The 26,065-nt window shown below is 43.5% G+C and overlaps 1 protein-coding gene across 3 annotated transcripts in view; it reads right to left on the bottom strand.

Moving 5' to 3' along the window:
- Positions 1-26,065, bottom strand: part of MAP3K5 (mitogen-activated protein kinase kinase kinase 5) — a 126,263-nt gene that overhangs the window by 62,011 nt on the left and 38,187 nt on the right. For all 3 annotated transcript variants that reach the window (XM_064169113.1, XM_064169115.1, XM_064169114.1), the window contains 6 exons: positions 25,157-25,180; positions 12,351-12,544; positions 11,866-12,034; positions 10,041-10,147; positions 5,542-5,712; positions 536-648 (listed from right to left, as the gene is read on the bottom strand). In XM_064169113.1, the coding sequence (XP_064025183.1) occupies positions 536-648; positions 5,542-5,712; positions 10,041-10,147; positions 11,866-12,034; positions 12,351-12,544; positions 25,157-25,180 (778 nt within the window). The remainder of the gene's footprint in view (positions 1-535; positions 649-5,541; positions 5,713-10,040; positions 10,148-11,865; positions 12,035-12,350; positions 12,545-25,156; positions 25,181-26,065) is intronic.

The following is a 26,065-nucleotide window of genomic DNA, read 5'->3' as shown; positions in this document are numbered from 1 at the left end:
CATGTTCATAAATATGTGCAGGGTGAGTGTCAAGAGGATGGAGCCAGGCTCTGCTGGGTGATGCCCAATGACAGGACAAGGGGCAATGGGTGGAAGCTGAGACATAGGAAGCTCCATGGGAACATGAGATTCTTTTTTTCATTGTGAGGGTAACAGAACCCTGGAACAGGCTGCCCAGGGAGGCCATGGAGTCTCCCTCTCTGGAGATACCCAAGACCTGCCTGGATGTGTTCCTGTGTGATCCTGTTCTGGCAGGGGTATTGGACTGGATAAGCTTTCGAGGTCACATTCTGTGACTCTGTGATTTTCACTAAGCTCCAGTAACCAATTAAGACTTTGAAACTGGAAGCAAGCCCCTCATGACTGCCCTCACCCACACCCAGGCAGGATTAGTAGTGGAGTAGACTAACTGAAACACTCAGCCTCTTGCTGTCAAAGCTCTTGTATACAACCATCAGGTTTCTCCCATGTCAGTGGGTGTTACCATACTTCCACTAGCACATGATTTCTCTGTGAATATGCAAACTGTCATTACCAACTTTCCGCAGCTCAAAGGAAGTATCGAAGCTATGTCCAGCTGCCAGGAGGAGTACTGCATAATTGATTCCTGACTGCAGTGTTGGCTCGGACTCAAAGGCCTTCTTGAACCTAGGAAAAAATAAACATACAAGTTTACTTCCTAAATAGTGGGATCTAACAGGGACATCATGATACTTTGAGGTATTTTAAGTGCTTATCTTCTGTTTGCACAGCAAGAATTCATGGAAGCAAAAATATTTCACTGCTTTCCACAGTTGTGGTTATTTTTAGGAGGCAGTTATTTATAGATCCTCCTCCCATTTCCTTTCCCCTTGCACAACAAGCGCAGACCCTACTCATCAATCTCAACAGGGTTACAGTACCTTACTAGATTTCCCATTTTCTTCCAGAAACAAAGTGAATTGTGCTAACAGCCTGTAACAGACTCATCTCACAGTTATATTTATTAAGGTCCAGTTCTGGGCTCCTCAATTGCCCCTTGTCCTTTCACAGTGCACAACTGAGAAGAGCCTGTCCCCTCCCTCTTGACAGATATTTATAAGCATTGATTAGATCCTCTTCAAGTCTTCTCTTCACCAGACTAAAAAGCCCCAGGTCCCTTAGCCTCTCCTCTTAGGACAGTGCTCCAGCACCTTAATCATCTTTGTAGCCCTCCCTTGGACTCTCTCAAGTACATCCCTGTCCCTCTTGAACTGGAGAGCCCAAAATGGAACACAATATTCCAGGTGAGGTCTCAACAGGGCAAAGTAGAGGGGAGGAGAACCTCTCTCGATCTGGCTGGCCACAATCCTCTTAATGCACCCCAGGATCCCACTGGCTTCTTGGCCACAAGGGCACATTGCTGTCCCATGGATAGCTTCTTGTCCACCAGCACTCCCAGGTCCTTCACCACAGGGCTGCTTTCCAGCAGATCACCTCCCAGCCAGTACTGATGCAGTTTATTATTCCTTCCCAGATGCAGGACTCTGCACTTATCTTTGTTGAACCTCATTAGGTTCCTCTTCACCCAGCTCTCCGGTCTGTCCAAGTCTGCTGAAGGCTACTCTTACAGTCCTCTGCTACCTACCCCTAGCAGACCTGAAGTCTCATTCCTGGGCTCACCTTTTCTTTCCAAACCCTACCAAATTTCCCTTCCCAACAATAAAACTTCATTTTCCTATTCATCTTTACATGCTAATCATATAAAAAAAACCCTACTCTTATCTCGGACCTCTGTCACCACAGTTACTGCCAAAAAAGTGTGATTCCATGTTTTGTGCAATCCTGTGCTGTCATTCTTAAACCTGCCTTGTATCCTGGAGAGCAAAAGTTTACAGGCAAACATAAACAAATAAATCAAAATATAACCTGTAACAATTCATTTTGAAAACATGATAAATATTGTTTCCCAAACACCTCACAAGTCACACCTGCTGACTGAACAGCAGGAGCAGGGAGGTCATTCTGCCCCTGTACTCTGCACTGGTTAGACCACACCTTGAGTACTGTGTTCAGTTCTGGGCCCCCCAGTTTAGGAAGGACATTGAGATGCTTGAGCGTGTCCAGAGAAGGGCAACGAGGCTGGGGAGAGGCCTTGAGCACAGCCCTATGAGGAGAGGCTGAGGGAGCTGGGATTGGTTAGCCTGGAGAAGAGGAGGCTCAGGGGAGACCTTATTGCTGTCTACAACTACCTGAGGGGTGGTTGTGGCCAGGAGGAGGTTGCTCTCTTCTCTCAGGTGGCCAGCACCAGAACAAGAGGACACAGCCTCAGGCTGCGCCAGGGGAAATTTAGGCTGGAGGTGAGGAGAAAGTTCTTCCCTGAGAGAGTCATTGGACACTGGAATGGGCTGCCCGGGGAGGTGGTGGAGTCGCTGTCCCTGGAGCTGTTCAAGGCAGGACTGGACGTGGCACTTGGTGCCATGGTCTAGCCTTGAGCTCTGTGGTAAAGGGTTGGACTTGATGATCTGTGAGGTCTCTTCCAATCCTAATAATACTGTGATACTGTGAAATGACATTGGTGTACATTGTCGGGCCTCAGATACCACAGGAGGGGCCCACACAGTATTGTGGAAGGGCAGCAAGGTTTAAAAGTCTGTCTATGAAGTAAATGCTGGCTTAGCTGATGCAATTGTAAATGCTGTCAAGAAACTGAAAGCTGACATTTGGGGAAATATTGCAGTGCAGACACTGAATTTGGGAGGTAGCAGTGAAAAGGTTTGAATGAAGGCTTGGTAGCTTCGGTAAGTCTGATTTACGCTGTCAGTGTGCTATGGGAAAGTGATAGTTAAGAATTAATCCTTCATCTCTTTTCTCATATTTATATGAAAGATGTCTTGTTATTCTGCTTTTTGACTGCCAGGAAAGCACACTGCCTGCCTTTTTCCTTCTCTTTCTTTTTGTGGGGTTGCTTCTGGGTTTGTCTTTATTTTTGAATAGACTGAAGTATCTTGACATCACCAACTGTTGCAAAATCAGTGCTTAGGTTCTACTTCCAAATCCTCCTTATCTTATCACTATACATCTCCTCCATACTCAGTCCTCTAAGACTCAGATTAACAACCTCCATCTCAAAATAAACTAACACTATCATGGAAGCATTGCTCCTGCACACGTCTTCCCCCACTGTGGCCTGCTGGAGCACCACAGCAGGTCTGCTCCTTCCCAAGAGCTTTCCACCAAGTTATGAGTCAACTCTTCAGTCACATCAAGCCTGCTGCAAGACTAACACTGAGGTCACATCAATATCCAGCATGAACTACAAATTGAAAGCAACTGGCCCATTTGGTACAGCTTCTGGCCAATCTTCAGTTTGACTCAACAGAGATCACCTTGTTTTATGTCAGCAGGTACACAGAGTCTGTATTTAGGTTTCACTTATCAAAGATATCAGGGTTTAGTTGGAGGCTAGCCTGGTCAACATCCTACCCTGCTGCAAATGCTGCCAGTCTGCCTACTGTCCTCTCCAAAACCTGCCTGACTGCAATCACTTCACCTCACCAAGTGCGTGAATATTGTGATTGCTAAGACACATCATATTAAAACTGTTAAAAACAGCTACATGAAATATCTTACAAGTAATTACTGCTAATATAATTATTCTTAGTTCAATTAGGTATGAAAAAAATCTATCCATTCATAAGGCACTATAATGAGAAAGCAAGATATATAATAGCAAAAGTCATCTTCATTTACTGCATTTAGCCTGTGGTAATGTTTAGTACCTGCACACAGGACCACAGTTTTCTTTTTATATTCATTATCTTAGCAAAAAAAAAGCCCAGAATCTTGAAAGTTTGTTATGGGCTTTGCTTTAGAGGGAAAATAAGTTTCTTTAACTCCAAATTACAAAGAGAGAGGTGATGGGAACATGCTGCATGCCTGGTATTTCAACATCTTTTATAGAATCCAGTAAGCATTGTGTGATCAGCAAATATAAACTGTACTTGTATTCTGCGGCCACAAATGGTAAAACACTTCTATCTTATCTTTCACCAGAGACAGTTCTAATCTGAAGTTGGCTGAAAAGAAGTGATAAACAGTGAAGAAGAACACTTCCATTCTAGGAAATTACTTCAACGAGCAGCTGATATGCACAAGACCAGAGCTAGGATCTAATGTGCAGGACACAAGCATGTATTGTTTCCTCATCTGAGGCATAATGGGGAAAGCCAATCTGAGGGTCTAGGATGGCAGCCACTGCCTCCATTCTTTAATATCATGTTTTAGTGCATTTCAAAAGCAGCAAAAACAATGACACCTCTGAACTTAAGAGTTTGTCTAGCCTATGGTGTGTTGATCTGAGTGTCTGTGGTACTGTAATCCACTGCAATATGCATATACTATATGGTGATGATGGGGATAATACTTTTACCAACATGAATTTGGAACAGCCACATGGCTTGCAAGTGTGGAAAATCAAAAAAAGACAGAATGGTAGATTCTAAGTATCTCTGCAGAGTTTCAACATCAGCACCTTTAGTCCAAGATATCTATTAGGTTGCAGGTATGGTAGTTGAGTCATGGTTCATGAGGTTCAACAAGTGCAAGTGCAGGGTTCTGCACCTGGCCCACAACAATCACCACTATCAATACAGAGTGGGAGGTCAGGTGATAGAAAGCAGTCCAGGACTTGAGGGTGCAAGAGACAAGAAGCTGGACACGAGTAGACAGTGTGAGTTGCAGCCCAGAAGGCAAATCACATCCTGGGCTGCATCAAAAGATGCACTGCCAGCAGATCCAGAAAGGGGATTCTGCCACTTTGCTCTGTGTTGGTGAGACCTCACCTGGAGTACTGTATTCAGGTCTGGATACCTCAATATAGGAAGGACGTGGACCTGATGGAGTGGCTCCAGAGTAGGGCCACAAAAATGACCAGGGGCTGGGAGCACCTCTGCTACAAAGACAGGCTGAGAGAGTTGTTCAGCCTGGAGAAGAGGAGGCTCTTGCAGTACCTGAAGGGGGCCTTCAGGAAGGCTGGAGAGAGACTGTTTACAAAGGCCTGCAGTGACAGGACAAGGGCAATGGCTTCAAACTAGAGAAGAGCAGATTTAGACTGGACGTTAGGAACAGGGTCTTTACTATGAGGGTAGTGGAACACTGGAACAGGTTTCAAGGTGAGGCTTAACAGGGCTCTGGGCAACCTGATGTAGTTGAGGATGCCCCTGCTGACTGCAGAGGGGTTTGGACTAGACGACCTTTGGAGGTCCCTTCCAGCCCAGCCCATTCTATGATTGTCTGTCCCAGATTCCCAAGAATAATAGAGTAAACAGAGAATTCACATTTGAGCAAGAAGAGAAAAATACACTGAAAGGCACCTGAACTACCAGCCTCTGAGGCATCTGAAAAACTTTGCAGAACCACATCTGTGAACAACACTTTTACAAGCAAAGAAGATGAGAAGATTTAGTGTATCCCTTAAAAGTGTCAAATATTTGGAATGGAAAACAGTTGAAACATGTGCTTGTTTAAGGAGTATTTTCCCAAGGCTAACAAAAGGACATAGACCAGGAAAGCAGCACTCACCAGAACGTTCCTTTGTCCCTGCTTTCTGTATCTATAAACCCAGATTCCAAAAACATGTCCTTGTAAATTCGACCAACCAGGCAGTACATATCTGAAGCTACTTGGTCTTCCTGTTCTACCAGGGGAATCATAATTTCCAGAGCTTTCTGTCTGTCTCCAGGCAGGTTTCGCCTATTAAAAAGAAGAAGTTAACATTTGTATTAAAAAGAAAATAATTCAATAAAGTTACCCAGAAATACTTTTTCATGACCATGGAAAATGTGCTTCTATGCACAATGGACTCTATTATACACACACTTCCCTTCCACCTCCTCCTTTTTATTGTCTCCTTTTCTTAATGTAATAGACCACCTTTATAAAAGCCCCAAACATGGCTTTTTGTCTCTCTCATGAAGTAGCAGATAGAGCAAAAGAACTGACAAGAACCTCAAAAGCAATTCTTAGAAAGATTATGTGTTACTTTCTGTAAAAACAGAAAGATAGGAGCCTTGGTTTCAGATCTGAGATTTCTTTCATAGTAATTCACAAACTTGGAAGGGAAAAAAAAGATTATTAAAGATTTAATTTTTATGTATGCATTTTGGATGTGAAGAAAAAGAAATAAAGCAAACCAAAACACCAAACCAGATTACATCCTCAGGACAGGCAAGGTTAGGAAGTGAAACCAGTAGCACAGTATTAACAAAAGCACTTCAGACAAATATACCACTTAATTGCAAGCATTAGACACTTCCTGGTGACTCACGGTTTGGATACACACATCATTCATTACCAAGAGTTTAAAATGGTTTATGTATTTCTGTACTGAAGAAAATGACTCCTTTCTCAGCAAAAAAACTGTTCCTTGGTGATTTAGGGACAGCATTGTATTCTTTTGGAGAAACTGATGGCAATATTTGAGAGGCTAGAATTTGAGTTGAGGGAAACATGTTAATTTTGGGTCTGTCTTGCAAGCTTTGCACTGAAGAAGCTTGCAAGAGAAGGCTGCCTCAGGAGAAAACAACTACAACAAAAAAAACCCCACATGCTTCAAATGCCACAACCATCTCAAAGCAGATACTGCTCAATTAAAACTACTATTCACAAGCAATGGAATATGAGCAAAGCAGTGTGTCCAGGTGACAAAGAATCCTGGTGGGACCAGCAGGAGTAGGGAGGTGATTGTCCTCTTGTACTCAGCTCTGGTGAGGCCACAACTCAAGTAGTTTTCAGTTTTGGGCACCTCAATACAAGAGGTATATACAGGTGCTGGAGCAAGAGCAGAGGAGGGCAAAAAAGCTCAGGAAGGGCCTGGAAAACAAACTTTTTAAGGAGCAACTGAGGGAGCTGGGGCTGGTTAGTGTGAAAAACAGAAGGCTAATGAGAGACCTCATCACTGTCTACAGCTAACTGAAAGGATGTTTAGAGAGGCTGCTGCTGGTCTCTTCTCACAGGTAAATAGTGACAAAACAAGAGGGAATGGCCTCAAGCCATTCCTCAAGTCCAGGTTTAGACTGGACATTAGGTAACATTTTTTCAGGGCAAGAGTGGTCAGGCATTGGAATGGGCTGCCCAGGAAGGTGGTTGAGTTTCTAACCCTGGATGTGGTGCTTAGGGATGTGGTTTAGGGTGAACCTTGTCGAGTAGGGATATCAGTTGGACTTGGTGATCCTGAGGGTCTTTTCCAACCAGATAGTTGGTCTGTGATGTTTTATGGCCCCTGGCAACTGATCATTTCAGTTTGCAGGTTTGTTTCCTTTTGTTTTCTCTTCTCATACTGATCACTCAAGCAACAAGTAAAGTCAAGTAAAGTCTCCTCCTATGGAGATTTTCAAGGTCTGTCTGGATGTGTTCCTCTGTGATCTGTGTTAGATAGCATTGTCCTGCTCTGGTAGGGAGGTTGGACTTGATGATCATCTTGGGTCCCTTCCAACCTCTAACATCCTGTGAAGAAGCATAGGTCTGCAGCTTCTTTGTTTTCCAGTTGACTTTCACTACAGAAAGGCAATTTTCAGGATGTAGTTTCAGGTGGGGTAACCCTTCCGTATCTTGTATCAACAAGACCACACCAATAGGTAGCTGAACTTAATGAGAACAAAACCTGCAGTGCACAACAGTGTTGTTATTAAATATAAGCCATTTCCACTTTGCTGGTCTCCAAACAGAGAGGCCTCTTTTTTCTTCCTGCTTATTCTTCCATTCTTCCCTCATACACTTTCTTGATTTAGGTCAGACTAATCGTGACTAATTGAGTTGCTTTGTCCTTCTGTACTAGTGACCTGGATTAGAAGCAAGAAGGACAGCTTCTTCCACAGCAAACACTCAGATGTATAGAGTATGCCAGACCTGCCTTAGCTGAAGAAAGAGCTTCTCACTAAAAAGCAAGCTGTAATTAGCCAAAGTAATTTCCTGATGGCATACACAAAACATGAACATTTTCATGCCTGTTATGGATCTCAGTTAAATGTACAATCTGGAAATGAGAGGGAGAAGGAAAATCTGACCTGAACACCTTTAGAGGTACTAGGTAGACCTTTTGTCTGACAGATGACTTCAAGGCTACATCTTACAGTCACATCTGCAAAAACCAGACCTTTCAGTCTGCAAGGAGTCCCAACAGAACCAATGAAGTAAAGGATCTGCCTGAAAAGATGGAACTGCAGTTTCAGAGGATTTTAGTGCCCCAAAGAACCTCTTTTCAAAGCTGTTTTGGAAAATGGTGACCTTAAGATCTAAATGACTTCTAAAGACTCCAAGGTACACCTAGCATCCTTTGTAGAGGTTTATATAGAAGTGGCAGTGCATGCTGCATTATTTCATCTGCAAAGCTCCACATATTTATAAGAAAGCAGGAAAAAAAGAAGATCTAATGTTTGTATTTTCATACATGTGGAATAAAGGAACAAGAAAGTATCTGGACATTTTATTCTGACAGAATAGCTGGTTTGGGGGGGTTGGAATGTTTTTTTTTGGCTTGTTCTGTTTGGTTTTCATTTTCTTCAGGGTGGGTGTTGTTGTTTGATATTTTTTTTTTTATTCCCTTTTCCCTGTTTATTTCCAAAAACTGATTTAAAGTATCTTTTTCAACCAATGACTTGTGGCATATTTTGACATCACTCTGAGGTGGTATGCAGTTTTTAGTCTCCTCAGTGAACCTGAATTACAGTATTCAAACCTGTGAGAAACAGAAAGGTCTGTTGACATTTTCTATATTTGAGAATTTCAATGCCTCCTGACACCCAGTCTACTTCTTTAAATGTCAATAGCAAAATGTTCCAAGTGATAGCAGTGAGGGAGCAGAAAACCTCTACAGTTTCCACTGAAAAACTCCCTTTTAGTGCTTTGCCCAACTGCCATTATCCTGGAAAGAAATCTAGGCTTGCTATCATGTTACCCAGGAAAATTGTGCATTTCGTGCATGTTATCAGGTTTATTGTTATTATAATGTAATTAAACCTTCTGATGGGCATTGGAGATGGGGCCAGGCAGACAGGGACCTAGGGGTACTGGCTGACAGCCGACTGAACATGAGCCAGTGTGCGCCCAGGTGGCCAAGAAGGCCAATGGCATCCTGGCCTGTATCAGGAATAGTGTGGCCAGCAGGATCAGGGAAGCTATTCTGCCCCTGTACTCAACACTGGTTAGGTCACACCTTGAGTACTGTGTCCAGTTCTGGGCCCCTCAGTTTAAGAAAGATGTGGATGAGCTTGAATGTGTCCAGAGAAGGGCAACAAGGCTGTAGGCGCACAGCCCTAGGAGAAGAGGCTGAGGGGGCTGGGGTTGCTCAGCCTGAAGAAGAGGAGGCTCAGGGCAGACCTTATTGCTGTCTACAACTACCTGAAAAGAGGTTACAGCCAGCCAGGTGGAGTTGGTCTCTTCTGCCAGGCATCCAGTGACAGAATAAGAGGATACAGCCTCAAGCTGCTTCAGGAAAAACATCAGACCTTGATATATAGATGGTGTGATGGTTTGGGTGTTATCTGCCCCCCAATTCTTATGAAATCACCCAGACTAGACTCAGTTGAGCTGGAAATTAAGGATGAAGCTTTACATTTACATCTTAGCACAATATACAAGCAGATATTTACATTATCTACAGCTATAGACAGAAATAGACAAGTTAAAAAAAGTAATACAGAAACACAACAGCCCTCCCAGAAACCAGTCCCCAGGAGGGGCTCCCAACCACCCTTCCACCTCTCCTTTCCACCCCTCTACCTTATCCCAGATTTTGTCTTATGCTCAAGGTGAGTTTGGAGAATTGGTCAGGGGGGTTAGAAAGCAGGATTAGTTAGCCAGCAGGTTAGGGAGAAAAGTGCAGACACTCTGTTATCTATATTTATGTTCTTGTTTTTATACGTCTCAGCAAGCCTATGAGTGAAGTAGGCATCAACATTGTTTCCTTTTCACAGCCTATAATCTAATTCCTCTCACTAAAACGTCCCAGCTAGGCTCAAACTAGCACACCTGGGATCACCAAACCTGTTTTACAGTGAAAGAAAGTAAGGGTAGATTCTTACCTGTTCAGTGCAAATGCATAATGAAACCTCACATGGTGGTGAGAAGCCAAGTCAAAAGTAGGCAGCTTTTCTAAAGTCTTCACCAGTTTCACAATGGAATCATAATCCTTCCAAAAGAAGAGAATAATCATATTTTAGGTGCCTGTACTGAGCTATGCCTGTATAAACTCCTCTTTGAACTACGCTCTTCTTAATTCATACTGAGAATTACTTTAAAGTTCATTTTCAGTTTCTTCAGTCTCACACTGCAAATAACCTGGCTCTTGCCAGATATGTGACTATGTACAGCATTTAGTAGGGAAACACAATTTGGTCTCCTGTGCTGCTTCAACATGGATGCATGGAAATTTTGGTACCTCTACAGGATGAGCAGTTTTAGGGACAGAACACGTAACAGGTTTCATACTGTACAGACATTATCACAACGCTAACTGCATCTGAATTAAGGCAGCACAAAATTCTGGAAGCAGGCATGAGCCACAAAAGCCAAAACACACACACACAAATGTACACACACACACTCCTAAAAAACAAACAGAAAACCAAAACAACTCCCCCCCCAATAACCCCAAACCAAAAAAACTTAGAAACCCAGACAACAAAACCAAACAAACCCTGCAGAAAACCCCAACAACCCCACCCCGCAAAAAAACCAAACAAAAAATTCCCCCAAACCAAACAAAAACCCCCCAAAATCAAACCACTCCCCCAGAAACAAGTAAAAACCCCAAAAGAAAAAAAAAAACCCAAACAACAACAACAACAAAACTCCAAACCCAATCATCCTCCCCCCAAAAAACCCAAAACTAAACAAACAAACCCAAATAAATAGCAAACCCAAACCCAAACCACACACAAATCTTTCAATCTCACAGTTTTCAAGGTAGATCATTCACTAAGGGTTTTTTGGCTTATTTTGGTTTTTAATTAAATAACCAACAAACAAAACCAAACCACTTCAAGATATTTTTAGGAGCAGCAGTTGAAATGATGTATAAGAAAGCAAGCAATTGCTAGCACCGTTTCAGAAGCCGGAATGCATATGAACATGTTATGTCACAAGTGTGATGATAAAGAATACATATACATATCAGCAGAGACTTGCCCAGGTGGCCAAGAGAGCCAGTGGCATCCTGGCCTGTGTCAGGAACAGTGTGGCCAGTAGGACAAGGGAGGTTATTCTTCCCCTGTACTCAGCACTGGTCAGACCACACCTTGAGTACTGTGTCCAGTTCTGGGCCCCTCAATTCAAGAAAGATGTTGAGGTGCTGGAAGGTGTCCAGAGAAGGGCAACAAAGCTGGTGAGGGGCCTGGAGCACAAATCCTATGAGGAGAGGTTGAGGGAGCTGGGCCTGTTTAGCCTGGAGAAGAGGAAGCTCAGGGGTGATCTTATTACTGTCTACAACTACCTGAAGGGGCATTGTAGCCAGGTGGGGGGTGGCCTCTTCTCCCAGGCAACCAGCAATAGAACAAGGGGACACAGACTCAAGTTGTGCCAGGGTAGGTCTAGGCTGGATGTTAGGAAGAAGTTCTTCACAGAGAGAGTGATTTCCCATTGGAATGGGCTGCCCAGGGAGGTGATGGAGGCACCGTCCCTGGGGGTCTTCAAGAAAAGCCTGGCTGAGGCACTTAGTGCCATGGTCTGGTTGACTGGCTAGGGCTGGGTGCTAGGTTGGACTGGATGATCTTGGAGGTCTCTTCCAGCCTGGTTGATTCTATGATTCTATCTCTAATACAAGCCAGGATGCCATTGGCTTTTTTTGCCACCTGGGCACACTGCTTGGTTATACCAAGTTGTCTGTCTGTTACCACCCACCACTCATACCTGGATGTCTCTGTAGGACAGCAGTAAATTGATGACAATGTCAGCAGACAAGACTTCAACATTATCCACTCTCTGTCGAATCCTTGCCAGCTCTGCTGCGAGCTCCTTGCCTGTGTAGAGGGTACGAGCCTTCCTGATGTCATTCAGAATGGATTCCCGGAAATACTGGCTGGAAATGAACAACCTCATGTCAGCAATCTGGGACAAGTCCCTTGCATTTGTTTGGGCTTTTGAACAACCTCATGTCAGCAATGTGGGACAAGTCCCTTGCATTTGTTTGGGGTTTTTTCTCTCCCACAATGTCTATGTGGAAAACTTAACGACAGTTGAGTGGCAATGGAGAGATTTGGCCAAGCTACATTATTCATTATCCACTCACCTCCACAGAAGACAGAACAAGGAATCACCCTGAAGCAAGCATCCAACATTCACATTGCCAGCAAAATATATGAACTTCACACAGGGGAACAAAAAAAGCAACTCACTTCGAACTGGCCTGTGCCACCTTCAAGAGCTGAATAAATCGATCCACCAGGGGCAGGCATATAGGCCCAAGCAGGGACTCAAAGCTGGGTTGCATCAGCTCTGTTAGACCTTTCATAAAGCTGGTATCACAGCAGTACACCTTGTTATGTGGAGTTATCATGTAAGGAACAAATATGTAGTTACCAGTGCACATCTGTAGGGAAACAAAATGCAGTGATTGGAGCAGTTGTAATTTGCAAGCCTAAGCATAAAACAGCTGCACATACTGCCTGCCTGATTTCACCTGCTGAAGTCAAAAGGAGATCCTGCTGCTTACTTCAGCAGGAAACAACATTTTATTTATGAAGACTAGGATTACTAGGAGGAAGTTCTTCACAGAGAGAGTGATTGGCATTGGAATGGGATGCCCAAAGAGGTGGTAGAGTCGCTGTCCCTGGAGGTGTTCAAGAAAAGACTGGATGAGGCACTTAGTGCCATGGTCTGGTTGATTGGACAGGGTTGGGTGCTAGGTTGGACTGGATGATCTTGGAGGTCTCTTCCAACCTGATTGATTCTATGATTCTATATACCAGAAGTATATTCTCCTAGATTTCTGAACTGCTTCCTGCAGGATGAGTCTTGTTAGATGCATCACATTGACCTTAAAATAGTTAATGGCTCAACAGCAAAACAGTTCTGAGGGCACACCCCAGTCACATCTAAGCAGCACGCAGACTCAAAGGAAGCTGACATACACACTTCTCAATGTGACTGATGTTCAGAAGAAGTATAGTTAAGCTCATTTATGTTGAAAACAATAACACAAGCCAGTTGCTCCACAACAGGAAAACTGTAGAGAAAACTAATCCTTAGATGAACTGCAAAATGGCTCAAATAGTTTTGCATAAAAAAAAAAACCAAATTAAATTCCTTGCTATGTAGCAAACCTTCCCAGCCAGCAGGACTTAAAACCATACATACATTAGAATAATCACATTGCTAAAATGTATTGCTTTCTATATATCAATGTATTACATATATACATATATATATACACACATATGTATTGCACAAGATCACAGGATGCTAGGGGTTGGAAGGGACCCAAGGAGATCATCAAGTCCACCCCTCTGCCAAAACAGGACAATACTACCTAACACAGATCACAGAGGAACACATCCAGACAGGCCTGGAAAGGCTCCAGAGAAGGAGGCCCCACAACCTCTCTGGGAAGCCTGTTCCAGTGCTCTGTGACCCTTACAGTAAAGAAGTTCCCCCTTGTGTTGAGGCAGAACCTCTTTTGCTGCAACTTACACCCATTGCTCCTTGTCCTATCACAGGGAGCAAGTGAGAACAGCCTGTCCCCCTCCTTCTGGGAAGCCTTCAAATACTTAGAAACATTTATCATATATATATATATATAAATATATAAGCTTTTATATATATATTAAAATATATATAAGCTTATATATATATATATATATATTAAAAAAATATTTATCTTCCAGGAAAGAGAGAAGCAAGATGTCTGTGGTACATGTGTGAGTACAGATTTATGCATGTAGAACACCTGCTGAGTATTTGTGGTTCTGATGGCTCTTAACCATGAGACAGAACACTATCACTTGGATCTTGAAGTTCAGACTCAACTACCATAGCAGCCAGAATTCCAGCAAGGAAATCTGTAGGGAGGCAAACTCTGAGACCAATCATTTTGGTACTCCTCAATGACTTTCAAGGTTAATTGCTTTCTCATCAGCTTGTTCTACCCTCCCAGAAATCAATACAACAATGAGGATATCACTTCAGAGACTCTTCTGGGTAAACTGAGCTCCATGCCTTAAGAGAGCAGTGACTGAATGGTTTTCACTGTGTGTTCTTAAAATCAGCATTTTAACATGTATTATTAGATTTGACAAAGGACTGAGGCACTCTCATCTGCATAGATGTGTATCTACAGTTACACCAGTAAACATGTTTGTCTACAGAGCAGACATTGGCTAGGAAGGGTTTGTTTGTGGTTTTCTGTTGTTGGTTTGGTTTAGGTTTGTTGGTTTTCTTTAAATTACACCTATTATGTAATTAATCTACAAGATCTCACTATAAAGGCTGGATATTAGGAGGAAGTTCTTCCCAAAGAGAGTGGTTTGCCATTGGAATGGGCTGCCCAAGGAGGTGCTGGAGTTGTCATCTGTGGAGATGTTCAAGAAAAGACTGGATGAGGCACTTAGTGCCATGGTCTAGTTGATTCTATGCCTGAAAGGCAATCTTCCCTCCACTTTTGAGGGAGATAGACAAATCCTGGACAATTCAAAAGGAATCAATGCAGACACTTATATGGGGCCCTCTGAGCTCAACAAACCCAGAACCAGGCTGGAGGTCACTGCATACACAGACTCCAACAAGGATGAATTTAGTCCTTCCCCTCCAACAACTGAAAACTATTACAGTTGAATAACCAGGACACGTTTTTCTGTGCACGAGTGCAGCAATTCCAAAGGAAAATTAAGAACTGGAGAATGTATGGCAGCACTTTTAATCAGCAATTGAGGAGTGTGATGCTAGAACCCAAACTGCTCATTCTTACAAAGGAGAATCGAATGAACACTTCTGCTCAAGAATGTGGTACCCCGCACAGTCAAGAGTGAATGGATCAAGCTTTGACCTTGATGTCATCTATTAGCCTCACAGTCCATGGCAGAAAGGAAATGATGAGTTTGCTGGGGCTAGTTTAGCAACTACAAGACAAAGCTACTCAGTGACTGGCACTATTAAGCATAGGCAAACTATTCTCTAACTTCCCTTTTTTAAAATAAAAGTGAATAAAGTTTGGGAAGTCAGAACCAAGAAAAAGGATGAAGTAGTCACAGATATCCTGGAGCAAGTATTCTACTTCCTAATGTTTATTCAGTGCATTAAAAATACATTCAAGACTACTTGCAGGAAGGCTGCCTCAGACCTCTGGCACAATGATTCCAAAGCTCAGGTCTTAATTAAAAATCAACTTGGAAAAGAGGTTATTTCCAGCTTTTGAAATCCACCAAATGCAAAGTTTATCCTGGCATAATGGTTGGGCCACCTGAAGAGACATCTCTAAAGTCTTCATAAATAAGCCCACAAGCAGGAAAAGTACTCTTCCTGCAGAGACTGAGTGCTTGAGCCCATTACTGAGCCAGAGTTCTTATCAACCAGAGTTCTTATCAACTGATGCTGAGTGCAGCTTCTGTAGCAAGTATCTATTTCAGTGAAACAACAGAGCCAGGAAAAAATAGTTTAGGTGCCAGTCATGACATAAAGCCTACTATAGAAGATGCACAGACGCAGTAGCCTTCAGAAATCACAGACAAGGAAGAATTTAACAGTAAAAGACTGTGGTGGGTTGAAATTACCCCCAAAATAAACCACCAGAGTAGCTTAGGTTTGGAAGCACAGTGAGGCTATATTTACAAAAGCAAGCTAAAATCTAGAAGCATAAAATCCAATGAATATGGACAAGACATATTTACATATATTTACAATTCAGAAACAACACAAGCATCCCCCTAGACAAGGGAAATCACTGAATCACAGAATGCCAGGAGCTGGAAGGGACCTTGAGAGATCATCCAGTCCAACCTCCCTGCCAGAGCAGGATCACCTAGACCAGATCACACAGGAATGCATCCAGGTAGGTCTTGAAAATCTCCATGGAGGAAGACTCCATAATTCCCCTGAGCAGCCTGTTCCAGTGTTCTGTCACCCTTACAGGAAAAAAAATCCTCCTCATATTTACATGCAACTTCCTATGCCTCAGCTTCCACCCTTTGCCTCTTGTCCAGTCACTGGGCATCACTGAGCAGAATCTGGCTCTATCCTTCTGGCACTCATCCTTTACGTATTTATAAACATTAATGATGCCACCTCTCAGTCTCCTCTTCTCTCTCCCCACCCACCCTTGTATCAGGGAGAAAGAGAAAATAGAAAGGTCCCACTCCTGCTGCTGCTTAGCCATAACAAGAGTCTCAGCAAAGGTAAGTGAAGCCATGCAAAAGCACCAGCAGTAGCCAGACCAGAGGGGAGAAAAAGCAAGAACACACACTAAAGTGTGTCTGCAAGTGAATGAAATGATGTAGACTTATCTATTACTGCTCTCTTTTTATCCAATCCCCTATTTTATTTAACTTTTACTATTTTTTCTACTCCATGCCTTTGGAATTTTCCTACATTTGTGTCTAATTTAGATCTAGGCTAGAGTGTGAGTTTTAAACTACCACAGACAGAAGAAAACTCTATGTGGGAAGACAAGGGAAGCAAATAGAATCCATTCACAGCCATGCAGAGAGCCCTTGGGGTTCTCTGAGCTTGATCCTTGGAGCAAGTTTTGTGGGAACACAGCATCCTCTCTCTCAGCCAGAGCACTAAATGTGGTTGGTAATTAAACCTAAATAGTTACTTTTTGTGGGCAGCTCCATCTCTGAAACCACTCAAGTTTGGCTAAAACTCGTCAGACAAAAAGGCAGATACAGAGAGGAGGTGGAGAATGATAAATAAATAAATGAATAAACCAAAGCTACACAGTCTGTAACATTTCATTTCCTTAGAAAACAAACTTCAAGTGAAGAGAAAAAGCAAACATATGCAGTAAAGAAATAAAAGAAGTATTCACTTCCATTTCTCTTTGGTAGCTAAAGAGTACATTAAATATCTAGCAGCTGAACCTGACAAAAGCAGGCATGCAGTAGCCCTGATGACAAAAGGGAGGGAAAAAAAAACCACCAGAAATTATATATTATTTACTAAAGGTGGTGGTGGAAGAAAGGTAAGATAACAGTGTCAAGACTGCTCTTGTATAGTAAAGTCTATGGCCTCCTACTTTGGAGAAACATATTTTGTCACCATCACACATTCTAACTACAAATTGCCCAGCCCTGGTGGTATCTTGGCAATGACTGAGACGGATGCCTAAGAGACCAGGCTGTGAGGGCAGCAGCTGAGGAGCTGCTTCAATATCACACAGCTCTAAGCATCCCTCCTTCAAGCAGAAAGCATTACTTGGGTTTTGTTTTCCACATTCCCAGGCTATGCAACCTCTGTCTCAGCCACTTTCATAGAATCATAGAATCAACCAGGTTGGAAGAGACCTCCAAGATCAGCCAGTCCAACCTAGCACCCAGCCCTATCCAATCAACTAGACCATGGCACTAAGTGCCTCAGCCAGGCTTTTCTTGAAGACCCCCAGGAACGGTGCCTCCACCACCTCCCTGGGCAGCCCATTCCAATGGGAAATCACTCTCTCTGTGAAGAACTTCTTCCTAATATCCAGCCTATACCTACCCTGGCACAACTTGAGACTGTGTCCCCTTGTTCTATTGCTGGTTACCTGGGAGAAGAGGCCACCCCCCACCTGGCTACAATGCCCCTTCAGGTAGCTGTAGACAGTAATAAGATCACCCCTGAGCCTCCTCTTCTCCAGGCTGCACACCCCCAGCTCCCTCAACCTCTCCTCATAGGATTTGTGCTCCAAGCCCCTGACCAGCTTCGTTGCCCTTCTCTGGACACGTTCCAGTACCTCAACATCTCTCTTGAATTGAGGGGTCCAGAACTGGACACTTTATTTTCCATCTTTCTTTGTCAAACTATAACCTATGCTAACCTAAGTCAGAAATGATCAGGTGGTCTTTGACACACACTTCCTATCTGCTCACAGATCTCTTGATATTTTCACTTAGTGCACCTTATTCCACTTGGAAGTTTAAATGCATTCCACTTATCCCATTAAAAACTGCTCTCTCACACTCCATCTCAACTCTAATCTTATGAACTCTGAGAGTCTTTCTTAACTCTAATTAACTTCACTCTATGTTTGCATAGTATCCAAGACAAAACCTGTTGTTTTCCATAGATCCATCCTGGTTTGCCAAACCAGGTACCATGAAAGTAGCAAAATCAAGCCATTTAGGAAAAATGGGCAGTTTGGAAGGATTAATACCTTAAATCCAACTGCAATAATCTCTGCTACATCAACACCCTTTGGAAAAAAAGAGTTAGGGAATAGACCTTTCCCAAAAAACGAGTGCTGGAAGTTTCATTTTCCATTCTTTATAAATCCTTCATTATTTAGAGGTTCAAGAGCTCAAATGACACTAATGAAAGTGACAAAGTGATGGCAGGGCACAAGACTTGCAGGCTGAAAAGCACTGCTGAAAACACCAAGGCTTGTGACAGGTCATGAGTGTCATACAGGTAGTTAATATGATTTGGTCTGATGCACAAGAACACAGGATGTTAGATAAGGTAAACTTGGCCTGAGCTCTCAGATCAGCTAACTAGTTATATCCAGGAGATAAGGGGGGGAAAAAACCCATATCTTTGAAGGCTTTGGGCCAGCACTCTTGGTACTTGGCAACATCAGGCCACCTTCTAGAAGACCATGTCACAGCCCATTTTATCACATCAGTCAGACTAATTAGAAGGCAGAGCTGGAATCAGCTACACCTGCACAAATGCTTTTCATAAACTTGCAAAAGCTCTAATTTTTGCAAGTGTTTTAATTGCCTGTATTTTTGTAATGTCCCTTCCTCACTGTGCAAACTCAAGTATGTTCCAGAGTATGTGTAATTTCAGTTTAAATATAGCCATAAAATTTTCTTAATAGCTCTACAGCTATTTATGACTATGCTGCTCTTAGATAAACCTACTGGTCACTAGAACATGAAGCACTTCCTTCTTGTTTGATATCTTTTCTTAGCATCTGAGAAGAAATTAATAGAGCACCTTTTTGTATTTAAGAGATAAAAACACATTATGTATTTTAGTGATCATGGTAAGAATATAAATTAGCCTTTCTTTCAGCATGCCTCTCTAAAACACAGCTGTCACTTGTAAAAGGGGCAGTCTTTTGGGACTTCAGTTTGGAGTTCATGTGTCCAGTTCTGGGCTCCTCAATTCAAGAGAGATGTTGAGGTGCTGGAAGGTGTCCAGAGAAGGGCAACAAGGCTGGTGAGGGGCCTGGAACACAAACCCTATGAGGAGAGGCTGAGGGAGCTGGGGGTGTGCAGCCTGGAGGAGGCTCAGGGGTGACCTCACTGCTGTCTACAACTACCTGAAGGGACATTGTAGCCAGGTGGGGTTGGTCTCTTCTCCCAGGCAGCCAGCAACAGAACAAGGAAGGTCAGTCTCAAGTTGTTCTAGGGGAAGTCTAGGCTGGATGTTAGGAGGAAGTTCTTCCCAGAGAGAGTGATTGGCATTGGAATGGGCTGCCCAGGGAGGTGGTGGAGGCACCGTCCCTGGAGGTGTTCAAGAGGGGACTGGATGAGGCACTTAGTGCCATGGTCTAGTTGACTGACTAGGGCTGGGTGCTAGGTTGGACTGGATGATCTTCGAGGTCTCTTTCAACCTGGTTGATTCTATGATCTATACAGAGACTGCAAGCTGGGAGATATTTCTCACATGCCTCACCCAGGGTCACTAAATCTCCTGCTGAGGGAGCACTGCATCACACTGCCTCCTAAGTGACACCTTAAGCAGGAGGCAGCTAGGAAGGGCTGTGGAAAACCAGTACAAATTACAATCTCTGATCTCTCCAATCACCAGAAAAGGATAGCATTAATAAGAGTCCCCAGCTGTACAACATTAACTCTGTTGCTTAATCACTAACACGTGTGGGCCAGCTGCTCAGCAGGATGGTTCCAATCACTTCCCAATCACTGTTCTGATCAAGCCAGCAATTGTACCATAGTCTCACACCCCAAGCAGTTCCTGAGGCTCCCTGTCACTCCAGACAAGCAAGCAGCCTGAAGTGAAAGGTGAGCACTGTGTGGAGGTGCTACTGGAACTGCTTGCTGATCGAATGTGTAATGCACGCATTCAGATCCAGCAAGAAGGGACCTTGACAAGGGCTAACCACATGAAATTCAACAAGGACAAGTGCAGGGTCCTGCATCTGGGAAGGAATGACAGCAGGCACCAGCACAGGCTGGGGGCTGCCCTGCTGGAAGGCAGCTTTGTGGAGAAAGACCTTGGAGTCCTGACGGACAGCAAATTCTGCATGGGCCAGTAATGTGATGTGACCTTATGGCCAAGAGAACCAATGGCATTTGGGGGGTGCATCAAGAAAAGTGTGTCCAGCAGGTCTAGGGAGGCTCTTCTGCCCCTCTGCCCTGCCCTAGTGAGATCACACCTGGAACAGTGTGTCCAGTTTTGGGATTCCCAGTTCATGAGACAGGAACCTGACGGAGAAAGTCCATCAGAGAGCCACAAGGATGAATGGGGGAATTGAGCATCTCCCCTATGAAGAGAAACCTGGGGATATTCAGTCTAGAGAAGAGAAGACTGAGAGGGGATTTATGTGTAAAAATGTCTGAGGGGTGAGTGTCAAGTGGATGAGGCCAATCTCTTTCCAGTAGTCTGCAGCGATAAGACAAGGAGCAGCTGCTACAAACTGGGACATAGAAGGTTTCACCTCAACAGGAGGAGAAACTTCTCTATAGTGAGGGTGACAGAGCACTGGAACAGGCTGTCCAGAGGGGTTGTGGAGTCTCCTCTGGACACTTCCAAGCACTGCCTGGATGTATTAGTGTGCAGACTACTCTAGGTAATCCTACTTGGCAGGGGAGCTGGACTCGACCTGGAGGTCCCTTCCAACATAAAAAGTTCTGCAATTCTGTGAAGTGTTGTTTGTTTTGTTTTGTTTTTAATTGAAATGACCCCCAAGTTTTCTGCATAGTTAGTAGAATGCAAATTGGAGATATTTGAGAGGAAATAAAAACTGATAAGCTAAACCATGCAAACTACAGCCATGAACCATAACCTTTATACCAACATCTCCTTGTGACTGAAACTCTTAACTAGTGTTTTCTAGAATGCCTCTGCTGCTTGGTTGACCTCAAAAATCAGATAACAGCAAAAACTAAACTTCAGCTTTCAGGTATCAAACTAACTGCCTCCTGTCTTAGTATCACTCTCTGTAGAAGTGTATGGTATTGGTATTACTGCAACACTTGGAGAAGGTCCAACTAAACAGCTATAAACCCACATATAACAGGAAATGGGCCTATGTTATCTTGCACTGCTCTGCCCTGACAGGCTCCAGGTAGCTTATCCTAGCTCTGCAATGTTGTATTGACTACTATTAAGAAGCACAAAAAACACAGGCAGAGAACAAAGAGCAAAACTGTTGGTAATGGATTTTTTTTTTTCCCCTCCCCACTAGTTTTAGAGATACAAAGCTCAGGAAAAGCTAACAGAAGGCATTTCAGTTAGACAGATATATATAGATATGTGCACGCACACACTTGTTTTGCAGCCTTTTTAATCCCCTGGTACCAGGGATACCATTGTCCTGTTATGGTTGATGTTTGCCTGCTATTAAAAACCATGTTCTAGGATAGTAGGACTACACTCCTGGTTTATTCATATGTGCATTTTATTTTTTTTTCATATTTGCAAGCTCCTAAAATCATTTGTAAGCCTGTTTATGGTAAGGGTAGGCATCACAGTCACAGCTCCTCCAAAATCATAGAATCAACCAGGTTGGAAGAGACCTCCAAGATCAGCCACTCCAACCTAGCACCCAGCCCTAGCCAGTCAACTAGACCATGGCACTAAGTGCCTCATCCAGGCTTTTCCTGAACACCTCCAGGGATGGAGACTCCACCACCTCCCTGGGCAGCCCATTCCAATGCCAATCACTCTCTCTGGGAAGAACTTCCTCCTAACATCCAGCCTAGACCTCCCCTGGCACAACTTGAGACTGTGTCCTCCTCTTCTCCAGGCTGCACACCCCCAGCTCCCTCAGCCTCTCCTCACAGGGCTGTGTTCCAGGCCCCTCACCAGCTTTGTTGCTCTTCTCTGGACACCTTCCAGCACCTCAACATCTTTCTTGAATTGAGTAGCCCAAAACTGGACACAGTACTCAAGGTATGGCCTGACCAGTGCTGAGTACAGGGACAGAATAACCTTTGTCATACTCATAATTTACCTGAGAGTCTTATATGATTTATGAAGAAAGATGATTTGCATGAAGCAGAAATTATATTCACTATTTAGGCAATATTGTGAAAAGTCTACTTCCAGGTAATGTGGCTGACAACAACAAAAAAGAGGTGGAAAAAGGGAGAAAATAAAATAAATAGATCAGCTGCAGAGCTGCAAAGCCAGTTCCACTGAGTTCTCTGTTCTAAACCCTGGGAAAATACTTCCTCCCAGAAAAGATGTTATGTGGGTGTGCTTGAAAACATCTGAGACTCTCAAGGAACACTTTCTTTTTGTGGCATACACTGAAATATTTCTGAAAGTGATAAATGACAGTTTCACAGCCACCTATCCACAGTTACAGGGAAAACAGAACAATTCTTTCTCAAACAGATGAAGGCCAAGTTATCATACCCCTCTCCTTAAGCTTCAGGGACTGTCACTTAAAAATAGGACAAAATGACAGTATCTCTCCCTTCTACTGTACCAGCCATCTCCTGCTGCTTTCCTGTTAACAGAGTTCTTCCCTTACCCTCCCAGAGACATTACATTAGTCACACATCATTCTCCCTACATCCTGGGCCACCAGAAAAAAAAGCCCTACAAAATGCAACACATTCATTTACAAGAAAGGTCTTGCTGTTCTTTCATTTTGTGCAGAAGCCCAACTGATCATCTACCCCACTTTCATCAGATAAAGGCGGGAGATTTTCAGTCCAGCACATCACTGACAGCATTCTGTGAGGCTCTGAAAATCATTTTTTTGGTTGAGAGCTATACAGAAATTCTATATGGAAGCCTCTTGGCTTTATTTTTTAAAGCACATGTAATTTGCAATGCCACATTAGAGCCAAAGCTTGCACTGGAAAGGCTCCTTTAGAAAATAGGCAGAAACCAGTATTTAATCCATGAATTTCACTATTAAAGACAAACATAAAAGCAGGAGGGTTATTTTGACACCATATGAATCATAGAATCAGTCAGGGTTGGAAGGGACCTCGAGGCTCATCCAGTTCCAACCCCCCTGCCATGGGCAAGGACACCTCACATCAGATCAGGTTGCTCAGAGCCACATCCAACCTGGCCTTAAACACCTCCAGGGATGGAGCTTCCACCACCTCCCTGGGCAACCTGTTCCAGTGTCTCACTTCCCTGATGGTGAAGAACTTCTTCCTAACATCCAATCTGCATCTATCCACTTCTAGTCTTGCTCCATCCCCGCTAGTCCTAAACTAGTCCTGATATCCTAAAGTGCCCCTCATCAGCTTTCCTGTAGGCCCCCTTCAGATGCTGGAAGGCCACAATAAGGCCTCCTTGGAGCCTTCTCTTCTCCAGACTGAACAGTCTCAACTCTCTCAGTCTGCCTCCATAAGAGAGGGGCTCCAGCCCTGTGATCATCCTTATGGCCCTTCTCTGGAGACATTCCAGCATGTCCATATCTTTCCTGTAACAGGGGCTTCAGAACTGGATGCAGTACTTCAGGTGAGGTCTCACCAGGTTGGCAGACAGGGGGAGAATCACCTCCCTTGACCTGCTGGCCACACTTCTCTCACTGCAGCCCTGGGTATGGTTGGTTCTCTAGGGTGCAAGTGCACACTAGTGGCTCACATTGAGCTTCTCATCCACCCCCAAGTGCCTCTCCCCAAGGCTGCACCTGAGGTTATCTGCACACTACAGACTAAATGCTATAAAACTGCCTCTTAGCACATATGGCTACCCAAAATGAGGCCAACAACAACTCAACATGACAGACATTCTGACATGACCAGTCCTGCTGCTCTAGCACAAACCACACTGAGAAGAAAGCAGTGTTCTACCAATCACAGGCCTGACTCCCTTGGAACTTGGGAGTGAAACAGGGAATGGGGTTTTATAAGGCTAACCTCAGCAACCAGACGATACCAAGCAGCAGAAACCCATGGTTTAATGACTGGCAGTCACAGACAGTGTCCTGGAATCTGCACTGTGCTAGGAGTAACAGGCTCCAGGGCTCAACTTCTAGAAACACACATACACACTCTTCATAGAAGAGGAGGCTCAGGGGTGACCTTATTGCTGTCTGCAACTACCTGAGGGGTGGTTGTGGCCAGGAGGAGGTTGCTCTCTTCTCTCAGGTGGCCAGCACCAGAACAAGAGGACACAGCCTCAGGCTGCGCCAGGGGAAATTTAGGCTGGAGGTGAGGAGAAAGTTCTTCACTGAGAGAGTCATTGGACACTGGAATGGGCTGCCCGGGGAGGTGGTGGAGTCGCCGTCCCTGGAGCTGTTGAAGGCAGGATTGGACGTGGCACTTGGTGCCATGGTCTAGCCTTGAGCTCTGTGGTAAAGGGTTGGACTTGATGATCTGTGAGGTCTCTTCCAACCTTGATGCTACTGTGATAAATATATGCATATTTTCATAGCTGTAGCTATGGATTTCTAAAATGAGCATCTGTTGCCAAGTATCTTCTCCTTTCAATAGAGTACTTTCTAAAAATTCTAAAGAACACCACACAGAAAAAAGGCAACAATAAAGAAAAAGAACAAAAAAAAAACCCCACAACTGCACAGAAAAAAGGCAACAATAAAGAACAAAAAAAACCCAAACCATAAAACTAAAGATTTAAATGGTGTGTGAAAAAAGACAGACAAGTAAAAGCAGCAAGGAAAATACCACTGATAGATGTAGGCAAGGTAAGAAATGAGCCTAGCACCTAGCAACAAAGTGATACACATAGATTTGCTGCTAGGATTTCCTGAATTCTGCATCTAACTCTGTAAAATACAGTAGGAAAGTGTTAAATAGATTCAAGTGGCAAGCATAAGATAAACAGTATTAAATTGGACAGAAGTTTGGAATGCCTACAAATTCAGCTGGAACACAGAAATCATACTTACATTATTCTTCTGGCAAATAATTTCCTGGAATAAAAAAGAAAAAAAGAAGATGATGTTGATAGCACTGAATAACTACTAGGAAACAGAACAGGTCAGTTTGACTTGTTAATATTACCGTGTACAGACACATGAAAGGACAAAGCTGGCTACTGGATGTTGTCTATGCCTGTCAGATCTATATAAAGTCAAGTACTGCCTTAGAAGGGACACAGAAACCTTGAAACCAAGCAGATACTACATCTGTGTAGTGTGTGCATCTGTATATACAAACTCATACAACCACCTTGAAACCAAGCAATACACACATTCTACATCTGTGTAGTGTGTGCATCTGTACATACAAACTCATACAACCACCTTGAAACCAAGCAATACACACATTCTACATCTGTGTAGTGTGTGCATCTGTATACACAAACTCATACAATCACTTGAAACCAAGCAATACACACATTCTACATCTGTGTAGTGTCTGCATCTGCATATACAAACTCATACAACCACCTTGAAACCAAGCAATACACACATTCTACATCTGTGTAGTGTGTGCATCTGCATATACAAACACATACAACCACCTTGAAACCAAGCAATACACACATTCTACATCTGTGTAGTGTGTGCATCTGCATATACAAACACATACAACCACCTTGAAACCAAGCAATACACACATTCTACATCTGTGTAGTGTGTGCATCTGCATATACAAACTCATACAACCACCTTGAAACCAAGCAATACACACATTCTACATCTGTGTAGTGTGTGCATCTGCATATGCAAACTCATACAACCACCTTGAAACCAAGCAATACACACATTCTACATCTGTGTAGTGTGTGCATCTGTATATACAAACTCATACAATCACTTGAAACCAAGCAATACACACATTCTACATCTGTG

The sequence above is a fragment of the Pogoniulus pusillus genome, chromosome 31 (genome assembly GCF_015220805.1).
Source record: "Pogoniulus pusillus isolate bPogPus1 chromosome 31, bPogPus1.pri, whole genome shotgun sequence".
Classification (NCBI taxonomy): domain Eukaryota; kingdom Metazoa; phylum Chordata; class Aves; order Piciformes; family Lybiidae; genus Pogoniulus; species Pogoniulus pusillus.
Note: the sequence above shows the minus strand (reverse complement) of the source record. Positions and strands in the feature narration are given on the sequence as shown.